General features: G+C 42.0%; 1 protein-coding gene across 2 annotated transcripts in view; it reads right to left on the bottom strand.

Annotated features, from left to right (window-relative positions):
* Positions 1–20,346, bottom strand: part of uvrag (UV radiation resistance associated gene) — a 91,254-nt gene that overhangs the window by 60,426 nt on the left and 10,482 nt on the right. For both annotated transcript variants that reach the window (XM_034889552.1, XM_034889553.1), the window contains 5 exons: positions 18,311–18,472; positions 17,208–17,282; positions 16,997–17,082; positions 11,031–11,136; positions 7,980–8,106 (listed from right to left, as the gene is read on the bottom strand). In XM_034889552.1, the coding sequence (XP_034745443.1) occupies positions 7,980–8,106; positions 11,031–11,136; positions 16,997–17,082; positions 17,208–17,282; positions 18,311–18,472 (556 nt within the window). The remainder of the gene's footprint in view (positions 1–7,979; positions 8,107–11,030; positions 11,137–16,996; positions 17,083–17,207; positions 17,283–18,310; positions 18,473–20,346) is intronic.

The following is a 20,346-nucleotide window of genomic DNA, read 5'->3' as shown; positions in this document are numbered from 1 at the left end:
TTTGTGAGCTTGTAACTGGCAGCTATGAGTGCAAGCAGTGGGGTGTTAAAAAAAAATGTCAGGTCCTCCCTCACAACAGCTGGCTCAAGGTGTTTTTTGGTCTGGTTGACCATATTGTAAACACTGTACACATGCATTGACATTTGTGTGTGACCAGCGGGGAGAAGGATGCCTAAGAGGTCCAAACTTCACTCAGGAATAAATAAGAGAAATCACACAGCACAATGCTTGAGGGTTTCCTTTCAAATGTGCATACCCCTAATGTTTACCTGGATTCCTCCATTGAAAATTGGTAAGAAAATCTTCTACAATGTCTATAGTGGAAATGTGGGTCAATTGGGTCAACGGCAACTGGCAGACAAGTGAATCGTTGCATTAAGATTCATCAAATCCCATTTTTAATCAGATGGATCACAGGAGCGGCTTTTTTAATCACATACTTCCACACACATCCAAGCAGCTCAAACTGACTCCATGAGGGTAGAAGAAGAGATACCTTGACGGAGACGGAGAAAATAAAGTTACTCAGAGGTATCTCTATCAGATTAGCAATGAAGACAGATAGACAGGGATCACACAGGCCATCCAGCTGTTGTGAGGGAGGACATGAAAACATTTTTTAACACCCCACTGCGTGGGCCTGTATTGCACTCTCGCTTTCAAGTAATGCCCAGCTCTGTCCTATCTGTTCCATCCATCTTCTCATCCTTTCATCCCTCTAACCTGTTCCATTTGGTATCACGGCATGGACACACAAAATACAGTAAATACCACGGCAGCCGCAGACATACACTACTCTGGCCACTTGTATGTCGACACACTATCTTCTATATTGAACAAAAGCAAAAGGTTTAGGATCCAAAACAACACTTGCTGGTAAATCTGCAGTTGAAAATGTATTATGGGACATAAATCAGTCAGGGAGCCTACTTTAGGTTTCTGGTTTTGGACATTGTACAGTCAGGTCCATCTGGCAGCCAACCGCAGGCTTTGAGGGATTCTGAAGGAAATAAATCTGCAAAGTAGGCAACCCCTCTTTAAGGGTTTTGTTTGCAATGGCCTAAAGTTAGTCTTTGTGTATGAATTGTAATGTTCCTAGACTGGGTGAGGTGTTCCTGAAAACTTTAAAAGTGACACTCTGATCTATCAGTGCTCACAATGGCACTGAGCATCCACGTAACGCACAGAGGCTTCGAGTGGGTTCGTCACGCAAACAGCACCAACACCAAACTGATTTAAACTTGCAGGACCAACTGCCCTGACTTCCACTGCTTCCTGAGTACAGGTCGTGTTGTGTAAGATGCTTTAGCTGCGGCTGTGGCTCATTGGTAGAGCGGTTGCCAATTGGAAGGTTGGTGTTCCATCCCTGGCCCTGCAGGCCCATGTCAAAGACACCGAAGCCCGAGTTTCCCCCAATGCGCATCGGAGTGTAAATGTGTGTGAATATCTATCTGATGAGCAAGTGGCACCTTGTACGGCAGCCTCGGCCACAGTGCATGAATGTGTGTGCATAGTGAATGGTTCCTATATGATGTAAAAGCACTTTGAGTAGTCTAGAAGACTAGGAAAGCGCTGTATAAGAACAGCTCATTTACATTTAAGGAAAAAGCTTCAGAGAGGGATGACCGCTTTCTTGTCAATATTACTTCCCCTCTGACGTAACTAGTATATCTGGAATTAAAAGTATCCACTGAAGCTATTGAGGAATGGGTATCGGCATAAATTACACAACAAAATGTTCAAAAGAAAATCCGACACATACAATCGTTAAAAAGGCACATATATATATATCGGGTTCACATTAAAAAACAGTTTATTATAAAAGCATTGTGGCGTTCAGTTTCACTTTGCAACATAATTGAGTGACCTTTTATTCATGGAGCGTTCAATGCAGCTGTTTACAATAAAAAAATAGAAATGGCTCAGATATAGAGTAAACAATGTCAACTCAAAACAGAGCAACAGACTACCACAGCCAATGCAATGAGCTAAAGAACGCTGTGACATTGTTAGAAGGAATAAACTATACTAGTGTCTGGAAACAGGTTCATCATAGAATTTTGATAATTAAAAAGATGTTAAAGTAATAATTAGGAAGAATAGTGGAAGATGGTCATTTAAATCATTGGCTGTTTAGTCACTATCGCCAAAGGAGGTAACACAAAAGGTGATTGAGCAGATAGCTCACTGATGAAAGCCCTGGCATTTCAAGTATTGTACACTGGGAAATCACAAGCGGCAAGTTAGTGATGCAATTTTCATCACCCAGCAGTGGTTGGTCAGCCAGAGAGGGTAGGCGGAGCTTAAAGGTGCCCTGCCACACATATTTCATTACTTCATGATAATATCTGGAGTTCTACTATGGACATTTTTTGTTTCAAGCCATTCTAGTGTGGTAGAGAAAGCCTGCAGGAAGACTCAGCTCGATTCGTGCCAGTTCTTATTCAAATTCAACGAGCTAAGCTGCTTGACTCCGATTGGCCAATGAGAGCATGGCTAACAGCATCCTTTACCCAGCGTAACTGGGCGAGCTCATGAATAGTAATGAGCTCAGGCAACATGACATCAGACTGACCAGCTGTTGTAACTGGTCGGATTTCTTCTCAGTGGCTAGAGCTGACGAAGGAGGTAGCAATTAATTTTCACATTCACCACATAACACAAACGCATGGGGACCTAACATATTTCACAAAATGCAAGTAAAACGTTTTGTGTGTCAGGGCACCTTTAAAGACTCTCTTTTCAACTGACTTGTGTTTGAAGTGGCTTACTGGACTTTTTGTGTCTGTGCTAGAGTTGCGAGTAAAAAAGGTTACTATGGCCGAACAAACAATGAAATCTGAAACCATTAAACTTCAAAAACAAGTTCAAAGTAAAAGAAACAAATTGTAATAATGTGCTCTTAGAGAACAACTGCTAACTGACTGACGTCACACAGGTGACACTGTTCCAATCTCTGGGAAGTATGATCCAAAACACAGCTGCACTAACACCACTTACGGCCAGTGGTGCTGCCAAAAAAAAGGAAATGGAGGAATCTTTGAGATTGTAGGCCCTATTTTAACGATTTAAGTGCACGGCAAGAATTCACCTAAACACCACCCTGTAAGACCAGCACGCCCTTGGGCGCAAAGATGGGCGCAGGTGCATTTGCCATTTAAACGACACTTGTGCCGGTCTTTGCATCGCTAGTGTGCTAGATAGGGCTTTTAATCTTTAAGGAAACCATATTGTTGGAAAACAACTGGAAACAATGAGCCTTTGTCTTCAACTTAGAATAATCTGTCACAGAGACATGTTTTTAAACCAAAGCTCTTTATGCTATATGAGAGAAAGTTTTGCATGTGACATGGAGACTGAGTGGGAAGTCAAAGGGGGGAGGACGCCGCGAAAAGACATCCTGAGTCATTACGCAGAGTGTTGGACTGCAATACCTGTCAACCCTTATCCTCAGTCAAGATGGCAGCCAGCTGAAGGAAGTAATGTAAAGCTGCTGCTAAAGGAGCCCTAATGATGATAGCTTCAATATGAGACCTTTTTCTCTGGAGGTGACAAATACCTCCTCACACCATACCTTCACTAAACTCCTTGCTCCTTACACTTGAGAACCCCAAACACTGACATTTATTGGTCAGGAGCCCTGGCTCGGTTACAGAACGTGAGAATAACTACCGTTACAAAGTACAATAAACGCCGTTCACAGCCTTGATTTATGTCATTTGCCCAAGGTGGAACGAGGAAAATTAGACTGGAGGAAATTGTGACAAGAGTGTGACCCCACCAAAAGCAAACCCATTAATCCTGGGGGGAAGGAAAGAAAGACTTTTATTTTTCAAATTCAAGACCTGAGAAGAAAGGGGGGGGGGGGGGGGAATAGTGGTCATGCTCATATGTCCTCTGTTTTCGATCGTGTGGAAGACATGAAGTGGACTCGTGAGGAGGGTGAGTATGGGTGCATTTGCAGGAATAGCGTCTATACTCAGCGTCTGTTTAAACGGAGCTGACGTTTTTCCGTGTTTATTATGCTAACGCTCTCCAGGATGGCAAAGATGGAGGACCTATACATGAAGATAAACACAGAATAGGCATCAGCAAGTCTGCAAACACATTCTAATAGTGGATGCCCAACTTTCATCTGATCTCTATCTGCTAGCTCACATGTGGGGAAAAAAGAGAAAGAGAGAGCGAGAGAGGCCAGTTTCTTGGGAATTAAAGGTTGATAAGAGTTCCTTTCTAATGGGCCCTAAGTGTGTGAGAGATGGGCAGACCACACAGCACCTGGCTGGCCCCAGATGACATCCTAAAGAACGTGACGAAGAATGGAGATTAACAGTCCAATGAGGGAGGTTCTGTGTGGATATACTGCATAGCAATGTTCTTACACATACTATTAAACTGTCAATAAAACTTACAAAGAAACCTGAATCTAATAAGCACTGGAATGTGTGAAAAGTCAACAAATGAGACGCTCGCTTCTAATTGAAGAAAGACATTCCCTTAGCCCCGAGCTTGATAAGTAGTCTTTATCAGTGATTGCCAACTACTCGTATTCTGGGGGTACTTCTGCGGTCACTTTTTTTCTTTTTCAAATTGACCAAAAAAGTTTGATTTCAACAATTTGATTAAGACAATGTGTTGCAATTGAGAGAGTGCGAACAAAGATGTCAAAACACATAACTAAAGAAATACGTAAATGCACAAGAATTTGCTAAAAAATAATGAATATAGAGTTCAAATACGAAGCTTATTAGAGTAACTGATACATAGTTTCAGTTAAAGGTAATGCATATTTAGTTGCTTAAAGTGATTGCTAAATAGTTGAGATGACTAAATGTCTAGTATTTGCCACAATTAGTACAAATGCAAACTTGACCTAACTTACCTTAACAGTGACAGTTTGTTTATATGACAAAAATAATGCAACAATTTGGGAAATTATTGTTTATGATAAAATCATATGACCACATTTGGAACATGATGGGTGGTGTTGATGAAGGGGGTACTTAAGTTCATCTGATAGGGGTGCGGGGATCTTAATGAAAAGGCTGTGAAACGCTGATCTGGATAATTAAATGGGACTAAATTTGCTTTGAGTAACAGAAAAACAAATAGAGTCCCCACAGGGAAAAGTTCCAAAAGTGAAATTTAAGCTAGAATTGATAAAATCATGTGCGTCTCCGAAGTGAAAGATGAGATCAGAGGAAGAAAACACGTTGTAGTGCCAATCTAAATATAATCAGACACAAGATCAGCTGCTGCATGAAATACTGTAAACACCTGTCTCCAAGAGTATCCTGTCTGTAATTAATGCAGAGCTTTTTCCGATAGTGAAACAAATGAATATGTGCAGGCTGATTAGAAGAGTTATACATCGAGCTGGAAGTACAGCAGAGCTCAGCAACATATGTCTTTTAGCTTTTGAGTTATGAGTCTGGAAAAGAAAAAGAAAAAGAAAGTTTTTCAGCTAGCCCTATTCAGCTGCAGCATTTCAATTTATCCTAAAATACCTTTTGCCTCTTTAAGCAGCTGAAGGATTTTTTGTTCTGTTTCCTAATAAGCACTTGTACAGTCTGGAAAAAAGCCACCAATAAGCTGCAGAGAAGGAGAGCAGCTTGTTATTTTGGCTATAGACGAAGTGGTGACAGGTAAAACGGCAGAGGATTAACAGACTTCTTTTCTTCAAGAATCACAGCACAAAAGAAACCTCTCGTCTGTGTGTGTGTGTGTGTGTGTGTGTGTTTGGTCAGACTACATGCTCATCATCTCCAATCCTCAGCCCAGGTTGGCCCTGCCCTTTCGGCCATGAACAGCTGATCTTACTGACCCAGGTTTCCAAAAATAGAGCACCTGGTCCACTCAACACTGCGATAAAACACCAGTGCCGATGACACGAGAGCCAAGAAATATCCAGTCGGTGCATCCAGAGCATTTCAGAAGGCTGCACAGGAACAGGTGCTATCCCTGACATCCAACAATCAGGCTGAAGCTTACACTGAACTTCCTTTGTAATTTTTTATTCTGATTTGATAGCTACAAGCAGTTTGTTCTTGTTCTCCAGTACAAAAGGTACTTCTGACGCAGTAAAGCCATCAGCAGACTCACTGTTCAATGCAGTAGGTGCAAACTGTGTTTTTTTTATGAGCACCATGGGAAACACATAACTAAACATTAAACAAGGCCATCTAAAGTTAAAGAAAGGAAAAACTGAAAGTTCATGTGCTGCAGCCAACGAAGAATTCACTGTTATTACATAATACAATTTGTGGGTACATGCAATTATTTAACAAGTCACTAATGTTGAGTGTTAAGAAAATAAACTATCAAAATGAACTAAATAATAACAAGTTAGGGCAAATTCCTTTTAATACCACTGATTTTTTTGACAAGCAATTAGAGTGTCGGGCAGCTCTGTGGTTTGGGAAATCAAGAAGCGATGCAGCAGTAACGTTGTGGATTGCTAGCGGAAACCGTAAAGTGCCCGTGATGACATCCAGGGGATCGCCAAACCGGCCATTCGCCGTGACGGAGTGAAGCGCATCATCGGGCTGATCTCAGGGAAGACTGGCGGTGTGCTGAAGGTGTTCCTGGAGAACAGGATCCGCCTAACACTGAGCACGCCGAGAGGAAGACAGTGATCGCCATGAAAGTGGTGTACAATCCAAAGAGCCACACACTTAATCTTAAGACTTATTACTTACATTTATAACTAAATCGGTGATCGCAGCTCAAGAAATATAAAAATATTTTCAAAAATAAAACGGAATTTGAAAATGGATTAAGAAAATTGTCCTTAAATGGCAAGTTGAGTTTCAAAAACCTTCCAGATGGGTACCTAAAGGTATTTCTGTGTACTGTACTGTGGATGTGAACTGAGTTACCATGGAGAACGTCCAGTCTCAAATACCACTTGAGCTTAAAGAAACTTGAAAAATATCCCTTTCAAAGTACATTTAAATGACATAAAAAGTGTGATTAAGCGCAAGTTAACTAGGACACTCATGCAATTAAATATCTGGAACGATTGATAGCCCTGTACTAGGAATAACTGTGTACACCTGCATTTGTGTGTGTGTGTGTGTGTGTATGTATGTGTGTGTGTGTGTGTGTGTGTGTGTGTGTGTGTGTGTGTGTGTGTGTGTGTGTGTGTGTGTGTGTGTGTGTGTGTGTGTGTGTGTACATTTGTCAACCCAAGCTTCACTAACACCGGCTTTTTACTTGCCTATGAACAGTAACAGGCAGCAGTAAAAACCCTCCTCAGAGACTTCACAGGGTTAACTAAATGACACCACTGCACAAACACTGTTGCTTTAGTGGCCTGGCACAGACTGCAAAAACCACAGGAATGGCTCCATATACTGTAACATTATGGGTACATATGCTTGCGTGTTGAGTGACTCCAATCCGCTGGCTGGGAGCGTGACAGAGGTTTTTCTGTATGCGACAACACTCTCTACTGTACTCCAAAATGAACAGGTAATACAGCACACACAGTCTACGTGCTGCTGTCAGACAGCCTTAAAGTCCTTGACCGATGTGTTTAAATTGGAGTTTCCTATACAATGAAATCACGTTGAATGTAACAAAATTGTAAATTGAGGATATATTAAGAACAGCATTTTGATAACTGAATTCCTTGTCTTGTATGTGCAGTCAGAATCCATCAGCTTAGCAATCAACCTGTCATTAAACTGAAACACTGAACATCAATGTGCACCCTGTTCACTCCTCAAGGCAGCAAAATTACATTTACAGGCCTAAAACAACTGATTATTATCGTTTAAATGAATCGATTGAACAATAGCCCATTATTCTATTTGTGTGTGCAAAAGATGAACAAAGCAATTAAGATCAGCCCATAACCTCTGTCACATCCACCATTTCACTGAGGAAAAGATCACAACAATACATGTTGTACGTGTGGTGTAAACAGGCACATCAGTCCTAGGGTTGGATGGGCATTGTGCACCCATTGGCTTTACCTTTCTTCTGAAGCTGTGCGTTGTCCTTCTGCCGCAGGTCTATCTCCCTGCCAAGCGCCTTCCTCTGCCGCTGCAGTTCACTGCGCAGCACGGCTAGCCGCAGCTGCATGCACTCCCGCTCTTTCTTCTGCTCAGAGCGAACACAAGAGAATGATATGGGGAGAAAACAGAGAAAGAGGATAAAGGAAAATATTTAGTATGTGGTCCCAGCAGTGTTTAGTATTTATTACCCTTTATATAGACTGGCTATGTTCACATAGATTTTTTGCACATGTAGAGTGCTAATTATTGCCGTCACTATTCCAGAATCAAGTGTCCAAACTGGGAAAGGACTTTATAATTCAGATAATTTCACTGAGCCCTGGAATCAGTGTCCCAAGCAAAGCCAGTTGTTGTCGGAAACAGGGTGGAAGATGAGAATAGACGCCTCGGTACGTCACTCAGTATGATACTGCAAAGTAAACACTATAAGCGAATGCTTGGCAATAACAGAACAATGCTTAAAATATAAATGAACCATTTTAATTAAAGCACTCTACAAAGAGTAGATACCTTAAAATCAGCATAAGAAAACAGAGGTGTGGTTAAAGCAGGAACAACTCATTTTGAATTGACTTAAGATGGGTATGTTTTTTTTTCTGTTGTCTGTTTTTGTATAGTGGCGCTGAGTTTTCACCCTGGAAGATTAATAAAATATTTTCTATAGTTTCAGATCTTATCAAATGTATATATCAATCAATAGGAGTAATTCCCACAGATTCTTTAATCCGTAGCTGATTCTTACTGCTACAAGACATAGAGAACCATGGCACATGCAAGCTTGTGGACGTGTAGTACACAAACCCGAAGTAGACCACAATAAAGCCATCAACTCCAGATGAGTGTATGTCATTGTCCACATCTTTTGGCTGGTGGCTCTCTCACCACATTCCCCCTGACCAGCAGCACCATCAGAGTGCAGTCATTAGTCAACATCTTTCTCTCTCTCTAGGGCATGAATCCGGCGGATGAATCAGGCTTCATGTCTCTATTGGGGGGGGCAAAATCTAATAAGAAACTGCACCAGGGATTTGTGGACTGATGGATATGGATGTGGTATACAGTAGATGAGGGGGATAGACAGAGGTCAACAGAAAAAGAAAAAAAAGATAAGTTGGGGGTAAATAAATAGGGCAACTTCAAAACATGCAAAGAGAGATTTAAGAGGCGAGGTCTAGACAATAATGACAAAGAAATGTACATGGAGATTCAACAAAGAATGACATGTATAAGGAAGAGTTGGGAGGGAGAGAGGGAGGGAGGGAGGGAGCTTGCTGGCAGGATAACAGAGATTCACCCTTGTTATTCATCCTGTAGTTTGTGAGCAGGGACCATGGCATCGCATACACCCTTAGATAGTGATCGTGGCCTGGATCAGCGAAAACAAAGACATGCTCCTTCTTGAAGACTTCTGAGGGATTTGTAACGAAAACAGAGAGTGGTATCTGTCACAGAGCGAGAGAGAAGACAGATAGAGCCTTCATCTCTCCTATGTGTCACCCTCTGATGCTCGCATGTTAACCACCATTGGCTTTGGCACGAACCATGAGCCTCACTTTTACTGAGCGACATGGTTCGCAAGTGGGTCAAAGCCATGTCAGCGTGCGTGTGTGTGTGTGTGTGTGTGTGCGTGCGTGAGACTGCAACAATCCACGAGGGCACGTCTGACTCCTACTGAACATCAAACAGCAAAGAGTCAGCTGAGTAAATAAGCAGCAGGCGTGGGGGGCATGATATAACCCAGCAGATTAATGGCAGAGTGTGGGTGAGAGGGTGAAAGGGCCATGTGCTGGGGTTAGTGGCCTCCACTCTGCCCCCCTTTGATCCATGCTCACTATGACGTGCACAGAAGGATAGTACTGAGCTTTCCAAAGGCAGAGAGGGAAACCCTTAGAAGAGCCACACAATGCTCCCCTCACTCTTGCCGGGTTCTTTTAACGGAAAGGTAGAAGACCAGGATTATGTGATTATTAGCTAATGTGAGCTCTGAAAAGGGTTTTGAGGAATGTTTCAATGTGGGGGAAATATCAGAGACGAGTTTTTGAAAGGGATCCTTTGTGGCAAAAGAATGGAGCCTCAATGTTTTTGCGGGAAGACTTGAAAAGGAGCTATGGAGGCTATGGTGGAGCTACTTTAATAGATGGGGCGAGGGTCTGAGAAAAGGAACAAAAAAATATCAAAAGCCGATGAGAACAGGATGGAAAGCAACAGCTGTAACAGCTGTCTAAAGAGGCCCTCTAAAAAGGCACTCACAAACTTTAAAAAAGGTGTATACACATACACACTCCCACGTAAATTTAAAACACACAAAAAATATGTGCTTTTTCCAAAGGCGTGTATACCTGGAGGGTAAACACACTGCACTGTCACCGACCCGGGGCTTTTATAACAGCAGAAGGCACGGGATGTTTTTAAAGTGAATGTTTACAATAAACACAATGTCAAACCTGGGATCAGTGCTCGGTTTTCACAGCTGTGTGGCTGCCAATTCCAAAAATGTTAAATATGCTTTCTTGCTTTTGCTGTGGATCCTAGTCGAGGATATGACAGGAGGTGGAAACATAAACAGTGGGTTTTGGTCAAAGCGTTATCATTTAGGCACGCAGGATATTGCTCTCTCCACTTTTCACTTTAGCCATCAAAACAAAAAGATAGCTGCCCTAAGGGTATAATTACATCTTACATTACTTTACAATTACACATTGGGATTTGGGTTATAAAAGCTCTTTAATCTCACAGTGCAGTCTGCTGAAGTTTGTTGTTAGTGTAGAACCCAATGGGCCAGTTTTGCTGGTCACAGTTATAACTGCTCCTGGTGAACATTCTTTGAAAACATCCATTCTCATATTGCACCTCGTCTTCACATTTTCGCTAAAATCGCATATGAAGAAACAACAACGCCGAGTGTTACGGAAAATGAGCAAATAAGCGGCCTTAGCGCTGCTGCTGTTTTAAAGCCAAGTTGCTGATGAGTGTGAGAATCTGCTGATGGGTGGGTGGCTGTGTGCTCACCCGCTCCGTGCAGGTTGCAGTCGTCCTTAGCTTTTCCTCGATCTCCTTCCCGATCTTTTGCACTGTCACTTGGGTCTGCTTGATGGCTCTCTGGGCTGTGTGAAGTCTGTAGGAGAAGAAGAAGAACAAAAAGTCACCAATCCAGATCAATGTTTAAACCACACACCGGACCACAAGAACAACCGCAGGCTAAAACTGTGTTTCCAAGAGGCCACTAAATTGACTGGCTGCGTCACTGTTATGACACCAGCAATTTATTTCATTTGGCTTGGAAATGCACTGTGACTGAGGCCATCCTAAGAATTATGATGGTCTCCATGTGAAAAAGTCCTTGTGCAGCGTGTTTGTTATCCCTCCTTGTTTCTTTTTCTGATTTACTGGGGGTTGATCTTCATTGTTTCTGTCCAGACTGCGGATACTCATAAACTGTAGGAATAATGGGGAATTCTGACATTAAACAAAAAGGACAAAAACAATATCGAGAACATTCCTAATAATACAAGTTAACAGTTCATTTGACCAGACTTCGTAAATACCATAGACCACAAATATCACAACATAGGTTTAATCACTAGTATTTTCTAATAATCTGACCACAATGTGAGATCAAACGTTGCTCGATAGACCTGAACCCATCAGTCCAAGGAAGAGAAGACAACCATCAAAAGGGCACATCATAAATCTATAACCACAACAATGGAGGCCTAATTCCAAATGCCATGTCTGTTATTATTAAAATAGGAAACAGCAACATCAGGACACAAATGACAAGCCAGCGCATTATTAAGAGCATCAATCACAGGGGCAATAGACTCCCAAGTGTGTTTTCTTTAAGTCCAAAAGCCCATAGAAAGAGAGATAAACCTCCCTCAACACAAGCCGAGGGACTCCAACAACACAGCTACAGACACCAATCCCAAATGGTGGGAATGACAGACAAAGGTGGAAATGGCGAAAAAGCATTCATACTGTCAGAGCGGTGTTGGATCATCCACTTTGTCATGACGGTTGGGGTTCCCTTTCTTTCTTGAGATTGAACTATCTGTGCCCAAAATAAAGATGTGATTAGCTCCTATCTTCTTCTTAGCATGTTTCTTTCTCTCCGAGCCCTAACCCTGTTGTTGGGCTCATAAAGGTGGGGTGAATATGGTTTGCCTTAGGTATGCACTTGCAATGTGTTTTCAAGATTTTGCCACTTGGTTGGGTTTAGCAAAAGAGGCTCCTTTTAACAGGCTTCCAGCTTTTTTGTTATGTAATTACCTCTAGATGTGATTGCCTCTTCCTGGCAACCAACACAGGGAAAAAAAAAATTCTATGAAGATGTAAATAACGCATGAACATCATTGCATATTTTCTGCCCACATTTTCTAATCTGTCTCAGGTGAAAGCGATAGCAGTCGGAGATAGTCCTTTGGAACATCAGGGCACATCTGTTGTGACAGCTTCATCAGTTTAGGTGATTACCGATATGGCCTTTTCCCCTCAGTGAGAATAGTTATCTCCTCTCTCCTTTTCACGCATGTCCGCCGCCTTATCATTCCCTGAGTCTTGGCCTAACACCTGCCCATCAGGCTCTGTCACAGCCTATGGACCTGGAGGAGGCCATGGCGCGGGGGGGGGGGGGGGGGGGGGGGGGGGGGGGGGGGGGGGGCATGACAACTTTCCTCTTCCTAGGCATGAGGGGTAACTTACAACTCTGCCGCGGGTTATTTGCAGGAAGTTATGACTGAGCCTGTGCACTCAACCCTTCGTGCAGATAAAAATCTGAAAAACAATAACATTTTCTCCTTTGACTGTGGCACCAGACCCTGCAGGGGTGTCAGATGAAACTTGTGCTTTTGACACGTCCAGATTTGTTGATAAACAAATTTGTGAGGTATAGTAAAAAACGTAATGCTACAATGTCAAATGTAGCAATGTGCAATCAAGTAAATGAAAATGGATAAAACTGATGACATTTCATCTTTTTTTTTAAGTCCTACAAAAAAAAATTAAAAAAAAGATTTGTACCGTAATGTTGGTAATTTCTTTTTCTCAATGCAACTACTTTTTTTCATGTACACTTCTGGTGTGATAAATCTGAGTTTGCTTCTCAGTTTGCTAATCACTTCTTAGACAAAGCTTTGACTGTGACATATACAGTATTTGTCACACACAGGTTTAAATGAAATGTTTAGTCTGAGGATTTTATCCATGCTTAAGCCTAAAACATGCTTGTTAAGGTCACCTTCTCTCACAGTAACCTTCCATGTCAGAGGCCCAGTCATGTCTAAAGGTGTAGAATTGGCTTCTTAGAGCATAAAACATGAGATAGTCGCAATGTAATGTAATTTGATAGAGTAGATCAACAGCCTTTATGTGTTTTGCCTAATTGTTTTATGTATGTCTTATGATTCTAGCCATCTTTGGGTGTTTTCTTTCTGCACTCTTGCCTAAACCCTAAGTCGTTGTTCATTATCCCATCCTCTTTCAGTCACTCTGTTTTCTGATTTGTACCTGTCTGGAGACAGTAACTTTTAAATAAAAATCAACACATTTAAAAAACAAAACAAAAAAAACATTGAGCACGGAATGGTTCTAGAGAGAATGGCAATGCATCCAAGAATCGATTATTTTTCCACCTCTATTAGGAACCAGCACTGAATTCCTGTTATCTGTACCACCCGTTTTGAACAGATACTCAGCCGTATGTAGCAATGTTTCTTGAACATGGAGGTCTTGAATGTCAACACGCCAACTCTGCAAACCAGCAGATAATGCACACATTGTCCCCTCCTATCAAACATCTACAATCAAATGTAGGTGAATCAATCAACAGGTTCAAACTCAGTAGACAGATTCAATGGCTGCTACCCTTTAACAAAGCAGGCTTTAAAATGGACTAAACGTCTTCTAGCTGTGCATCACATGCACGTGGACCCAATGCACTTGTCAAACAAACCCGGGTCACGGGAAACAAGCTCAAGGACTAATGACTGTACTGAATTCATTTCCAGCAACAATGTTTCAAGCCCCACAGGGTGAATAGGGCAGGCGATTGAGCATATCAAAACAAGCTCGGAGACGTTTTGTGACAACAAATTGAGGATAATGTCCCTCTATTGCAGGGACAAAACAGACAAGCCCCACATTAGGAAAAACACAACAAACTAAACTTCTGAATTCCGCCTTTATCTCATAGCTAAAGAATGTCAACACATTTAACCAATTGTTATTCACCTCACATCACTATTGTCTACGTCATTGAATGGGAGATAAGATTACTGGAGTTTCTTTAGCCAGCATGCATGCACTTCTATTCCTTTAGGCTGTTTTCTGTGGGGATCTGCGGAGTGGCTATAAGTCGTGTTTACATGACAACTACAACAGAGATGCAAGGACACCACAGAGATTGTGAGAAAAGATATGTGTAATCCTAAAGGGTCAGAAAGGGGTCACACACACTGCAGATAATTGTGGAAGTCTGGTAACTCAGTCATGAGCATTAGCTCCTTGCCCTTGTCTTACACTAAAAATCTCAAACTGTTAGTCATGGTTATTTACGCTGCCTGGTGGAGGGAGCCAAATAATACACACAAAAGCTTTTTGAAAAGATTTTAAGCTATAGTACGTAGTATCTGTCTCCCCCATGAGGAATTCTAAGTAATGACAGATAAAAACTCATGGTTATTATCTTCTCTTGTATTGGACATCCATTCAAATAAAATAAAAATGATGCACCAACGCTTTAAGTTTATTGAACAAAAATCTCAGAGATTTGTATCAGTCAACACCTACTGTCTTTTGTGTGGGAAGCCTATAAACTGTTACAGTAAGCCACCCCATCACTGTTGGAATAGTCCAATATGCAGCTCAATAACGACTTCTAGCACCAGTCCTATCTACGTTTTCTTCAACGTCTTAATGCTCAAACTAAAAACCTTTTTCTAGTAAGAAAGGGGAATGTACTTGAGAAGTGAAGGAACGACTACACCTGCATTAGTTGCATCCTCAAAAATAAAATGAAAACAAATTATAATAAAAAGAACTTTGTTGAACAGCTGGATCATCTTCATCCCTGCCTTGGCTTTCTTTCTGCCCAGACAGAGGCCCAGCACTATGTAGGATGCGGCTTAGGCTTGATCTCAGCCTGGACCCTCTGGAAGAGACAAGACTTTGCTGATTGATGATCTGTTCACTCTCTTCATATTTCCATCTGAGCCGTGTTGTGTTTGCTAGCCCAGATCACCATGTTACTCACACAGTCGATGGGTTTTGTCAACCGGAGGCCCGCTGAAAAGCAGACTGTGAATCTTCTAGCAAATTGCCGTCATTAATCAAACCGGTGCATTCTCAGCAAAGCAGCTCCACTAAAGCACTGCACTGAGAAAGACGCTTTGTACTGGGCCAAGACAGATAGTTGACTGGGAATATCTGACACTCAGGGTGTCCCCTGGGGACATGCATTAAAAACACAATAAAAATGCCACTTTTCAAACCATTACATAATGAAAAAAGACAATGCATAGTGAAACATCAGCAGCACTTAAATGCGGGTGATATGAAACATATATCCACCAAGTAGGTGAACCAATAACATAAGCAGAGGTTTCACCACAAAGCACGGTTCCACGAGCAGCACTCCACCGGGATACTTCAGAGAGTTAATGCACTTTGACAAAGGCAAAGTAGCGCGGGTCAGAAAGTAGTATATATGTGTTCCATGGGGATAATCCCTGTTGGGAGTGTAGAGTATTTGATGAATCATTCTACAGTACATAATCATAAACCATGTGCAAATGAGTGTGCCGAGCCAAAAGTAACTCTGACGGGTGAGGAGGCGCAGGCAGATCAGTGTGTGGGAAGAGGGGGATCAATGCAACTGTGTTAAACTCCGCAGAGTCCCACTGGGTGCGGCCAGAAGAAGAGGAGGTGGAAGAAAAGCTGCAATAATGTAAGAGGCAAGAGCAAAGGTCAAAAATGTTATGATTCAAACTGGGTTTTTTTTCCTGCAAGCTGCTGGGGAGGCTATGGTATCCTCTCATAAACATTAAACATAAACCATGACCACTCTAGATGAGGGAGCGCTGTTTAAGTTCAGCCTGGTTTTCCCGATACTGCAACGGCCACTGATGTTTTTATGTCCCCCTATTTAATTCTTATAGTTGGAAAATGTAAGTGGAAGCCTCGAAAATGGTCATAATGACAGGTTCCTTGTCTTATTTTGGAATCGTTAATCTCAAAACCTTCCAGATTCACATTTATTTAGGTAAAACTGGGGCATAATTATGTTGTTATGTGATAAGGCCATGATCACATAGTTTCCCTCTGGGGAAGCCCTGGTGGTGATGAAAGTAGAGTTTACAATCTACCACACTAAATATAAATGTGGAACAACAAGGCCAAGTTTGTCAACTGATGCCAGAACAGTCATGTGTCGTCTAAAGTTCTTTATTACTGCACCGTGGTTCCCCTTTAAACGGGCAACTTCCTTGGCAAATCTTTGTCTTCTTCTTGTGGTGTAAATTTGCATTGCAACCATTTTATCAATTGATTCTAATCACAATCTCAAGTCCGTCACTGGCCTAATGATGAAGTGCCTTCGTTGGGACAGACTGCTTAAAATCTCCAACAAATACAATGTAGACTACAGGCTTTGTGACTATGAATAAAGTCGGAGGCCAGAAGAGTTTCCCTGAAAATGGGTCAAAAATGTCAACTTTCCTATGGCACCATCTGCTGGAAAACAAATGCCAAAGACAAATATGCAACACCTATAACAGGAGGAAGTGTAGTCACATGAGCAATTATGCAAGAGATCAAATAAAAGATCTAATTCAAAAATATCCGTTGTGGGTTCAAATAAAGTAAATATACTGTAGAGCACTCTTCGTCAATAATCCACTGCACGTGACCAAAAAGGTAATAATGCATGTACATTTGTTATGCTAATTAGATGTGATACTGCTACACGGCATGAATCTTACCTGAGCAAAGAGAACACACTGTAGGAGTTTCTGACTGAACTCTGGTCGACTTGAAGCAGACTGTTTTTCTTCCGCTCTGACTGGTCCTGTAACAGCCATATGTGAGTGTTTCAGTGCAGAGGCCAAACAGTGTCCCAATACAACCAAGGAGATTAGGACTGGGTACTCAATAATGATGCAGAACCTGGCAAGAATTAACAAAAGGCTGTACCTTATGATCAAAGTCAGCTGCATAGTAGCCATCATTCAATCCAAATATTATCTCATTTGGATTCCTGGACCGAATCTGTGGACAAAGCGAGGCAGTACGGGCTCATTGCAGGGAGACGGAGAGAACAAAGAACAGCGGGCAGCTGGCTGTGTATGACACGGTGCTATCTGTTTACGAGCTTTGAAAATAGTCTCACTGGGAAAGAATGACAATAACATTGAGTTCTTTGACTGAATTTTAGGATAGCTTTGAGGATAGCTCATAAAAAACAGTGTCAATGTGCAAAACTCTTAACTCAAAGAGTGCAAATATGACTGGGAGGGTATTCAATCCTCACAACACAGACACCTCACATTAGCACAGGTTTCAGCGCTTATTACTTAGTGTATGGATCAGTGAATCCATTTGTCTGCAAAGTATTGCAACATAATTGATAATTACTCTCCGGATAGATCATTCTTACTTCAAATTATGACTCTTTTATTGATGCATGTTTTTTTTTTTTTTTTATTAATCTAAACTTTTGGCTTTTATTTGACAGGAAACCTGAGGACAGCAAAGGGACGTGGGTCAAACTTGAACTCGGGCCGCCGTTCTAAGGACTGAGCCTGTACATGGGACACAGACAAAAGGGGAGAGAGAGGGGGAATGACATGTAGCAAATGGCCACAGGGCGGAGTCGAACCCGCGGCCGCTGCGTCGAGGAGTAAACCTCTATATATGGGCGTCTGTTCTACCAGGTCAGGCGCACACATTAACATTAAGTGTTTTGCCCACTGAAACTCTGTTGTCAAAATGTGTTGTTTTTTTTTAGATAGTAAAACAATTAGATTAGTTTGATACATGCCATCTAGATGCGTACAAACTGAATGATTGATTGAAAACTTTATTGAGCAACAATCAAGAGGTGTTCAAAAGGATAAAAACACAATAAAGCATAAAGGCTTGTTTCCATTGTGGTCCAAAAACCAGCTGTCCTCATAGGTTTGCTCTCCACTTACAGCACTTCCATTGTAGCCTGTGCCTACAACACAGGGACCCTTGTGACACGAGCGTATGTTATACAAATAAAGATGATCATTTGTATGTGTGTGGTTGCTGACCTGCTGCCCTGTGTATCTGAGGCCATCCAGATTGACCTTCCATTCTATGAGGAGCTGGTACTGTTCCTCCTGTCCTCCCCAGATCCTCACCACGAAGCAAGACACCGAGGTGTCCAGAAGGTCCGGCAGCATGCCAAAGTCCAGGCTCCGCCACGTCGGATTCTGACAAACACACACACACACAGACACACACGCCACGGTTTGCAGTCACTTGGTGAGGCTAATCAGTTTAGTAAGAGTGCATTAAAGGGGAATTCCGGGCAATTTCTATGTGAATCTGGATCACTATAAATATGCGAGTACTTTTAATTGAAGAAAAAGAAAATGAATTGGTGCGAGTCAACACTGAGTAGCTGCAGGTAAGTGTAGCTTCCACTGAGCTAAAACATCTGATAACGGGGCAAGTTTTAGACTGCCTTTGTGCATCTTAACAGACACACAATGCAATAAGTATGTCTGTATAACACAAACAGGGCCCTTACGTAAGATCAAGATGCCTTTTCAACTCAGACGTTGTTTTAATTCACCTACCCTGTCTTGATCTTACCAGTGGGTAGCTTGCTTGCCTGGTTAGCTGCTAGAGCTAGCTGTTAACTGCTAGCTGTTAGCTGCTATTGATAAGTGTGTTCAGCTAGGCTTTTGTGAAAATCCTAACGCAGCAGTTCCGTGTGTATTTGTAGCTCATCCATGTAGTGTATGATCGATCTGAAGATGGTGAGTAAGTGGCTTTGCGGTGTCGATCTGAGCTTTAGCCGAGCAGGCAGCCTTTGTCTCACAATCTTCCTCACCTCCCGCAACCAACAACAATCCCCCGAGCGCCCGGTGGTGTAGTGGGTGTCCCCCATGCCTTTGCAGCGACAAATTGTAGTTTATTTCCTCCTCAAAAATAGGTATTTGAGCACTGTAAAATATGCATGTGGCTTTCACAGTAATAATGTTACTGCCAGCTGTAGCTGGCGCTTGGAGCAGCTGCTTCATCCGCCTATTGCACCTCTCTGTCTGGTTCTTTCCAACTATTGCGAGGCGATTTCTTCGTCTGTATTCACAGGTTTGAATAAATAAGGACGACCATCAAACTCGAAAGGCTCTTCTGTGTGTTGTATATCTGCTATATTCTACTAGTTACATTACTCCAAGCATCTTCCCTTGTGAACAACTGCGCTCTTCACACACAAGATCTGCACACTACTGTTTAGCTACCTTTTCCTGCAACAACTGAATTCTCAGGAGACAGCGCAAGGGAACTTAGCCTCCAGTGCCGTTATTAGCTGTTAGCTGCTAGTGATAAGTGTGTTCAGCCATGGTTTTTATGAAAATCATAAAGCAGCAGTTCTGTGTGTATTTGTACTTCATCCATTTTGTGTATGATCGATCTGGCGTTGGTGAGTAGGAAGCTTGGCAATGTCAATCTGTGTGCTTGTTCCCTTAGCCTTCGTCCCCGTCTTCCTCGCCTCCGGAGCGCCCGCTGGTGTGGTGGGTGTCCTCTATGCCTTCGCGCTGACAAATTGTAGTTTTTTTCCTCCTCAAAATAGGTAATTCCACGTAGTTAAATAGTTACTGATATGGTCATAACTACTACAGTGCTCAATTGCCTATTTTTGCAACAAATACACACGGAACTGCTGCCTTATGATTTTTTGCAAGGGCCTGGCTGAACACACTTATCAATAGCATCTAACAGCTAGCAGCTAACCAGGCAAGCTACCCACATTTTTAGATAGTAGCATGGTAGGTGGGTAGGTTTGTTTTTTAATCAAAAGTACCCATGTCTTTATAGCAATCAAGATTAACACAAAAAATTGCAGAAATTCTCCTTTAATATCTGACATAACTGATCAGGAAAATAACTTAAATCAAACTTAAGCTAAAACTGAAGCTATACAAGACAATACAAGCATGTGGTTGTTGTTTTTTTAGGAGAACATCAAAAATGAATGGTACCTGTCAAATTCAATGAGCCATATACACTCACCGGCCACTTTATTAGGTACACCTGTCCAACTGCTCGTTAACACTTAATTTCTAAGCAGCCAATC

This window comes from Etheostoma cragini, chromosome 13, assembly GCF_013103735.1.
Source record: "Etheostoma cragini isolate CJK2018 chromosome 13, CSU_Ecrag_1.0, whole genome shotgun sequence".
NCBI classification, from domain to species: Eukaryota; Metazoa; Chordata; class Actinopteri; order Perciformes; family Percidae; genus Etheostoma; species Etheostoma cragini.
Note: the sequence above shows the minus strand (reverse complement) of the source record. Positions and strands in the feature narration are given on the sequence as shown.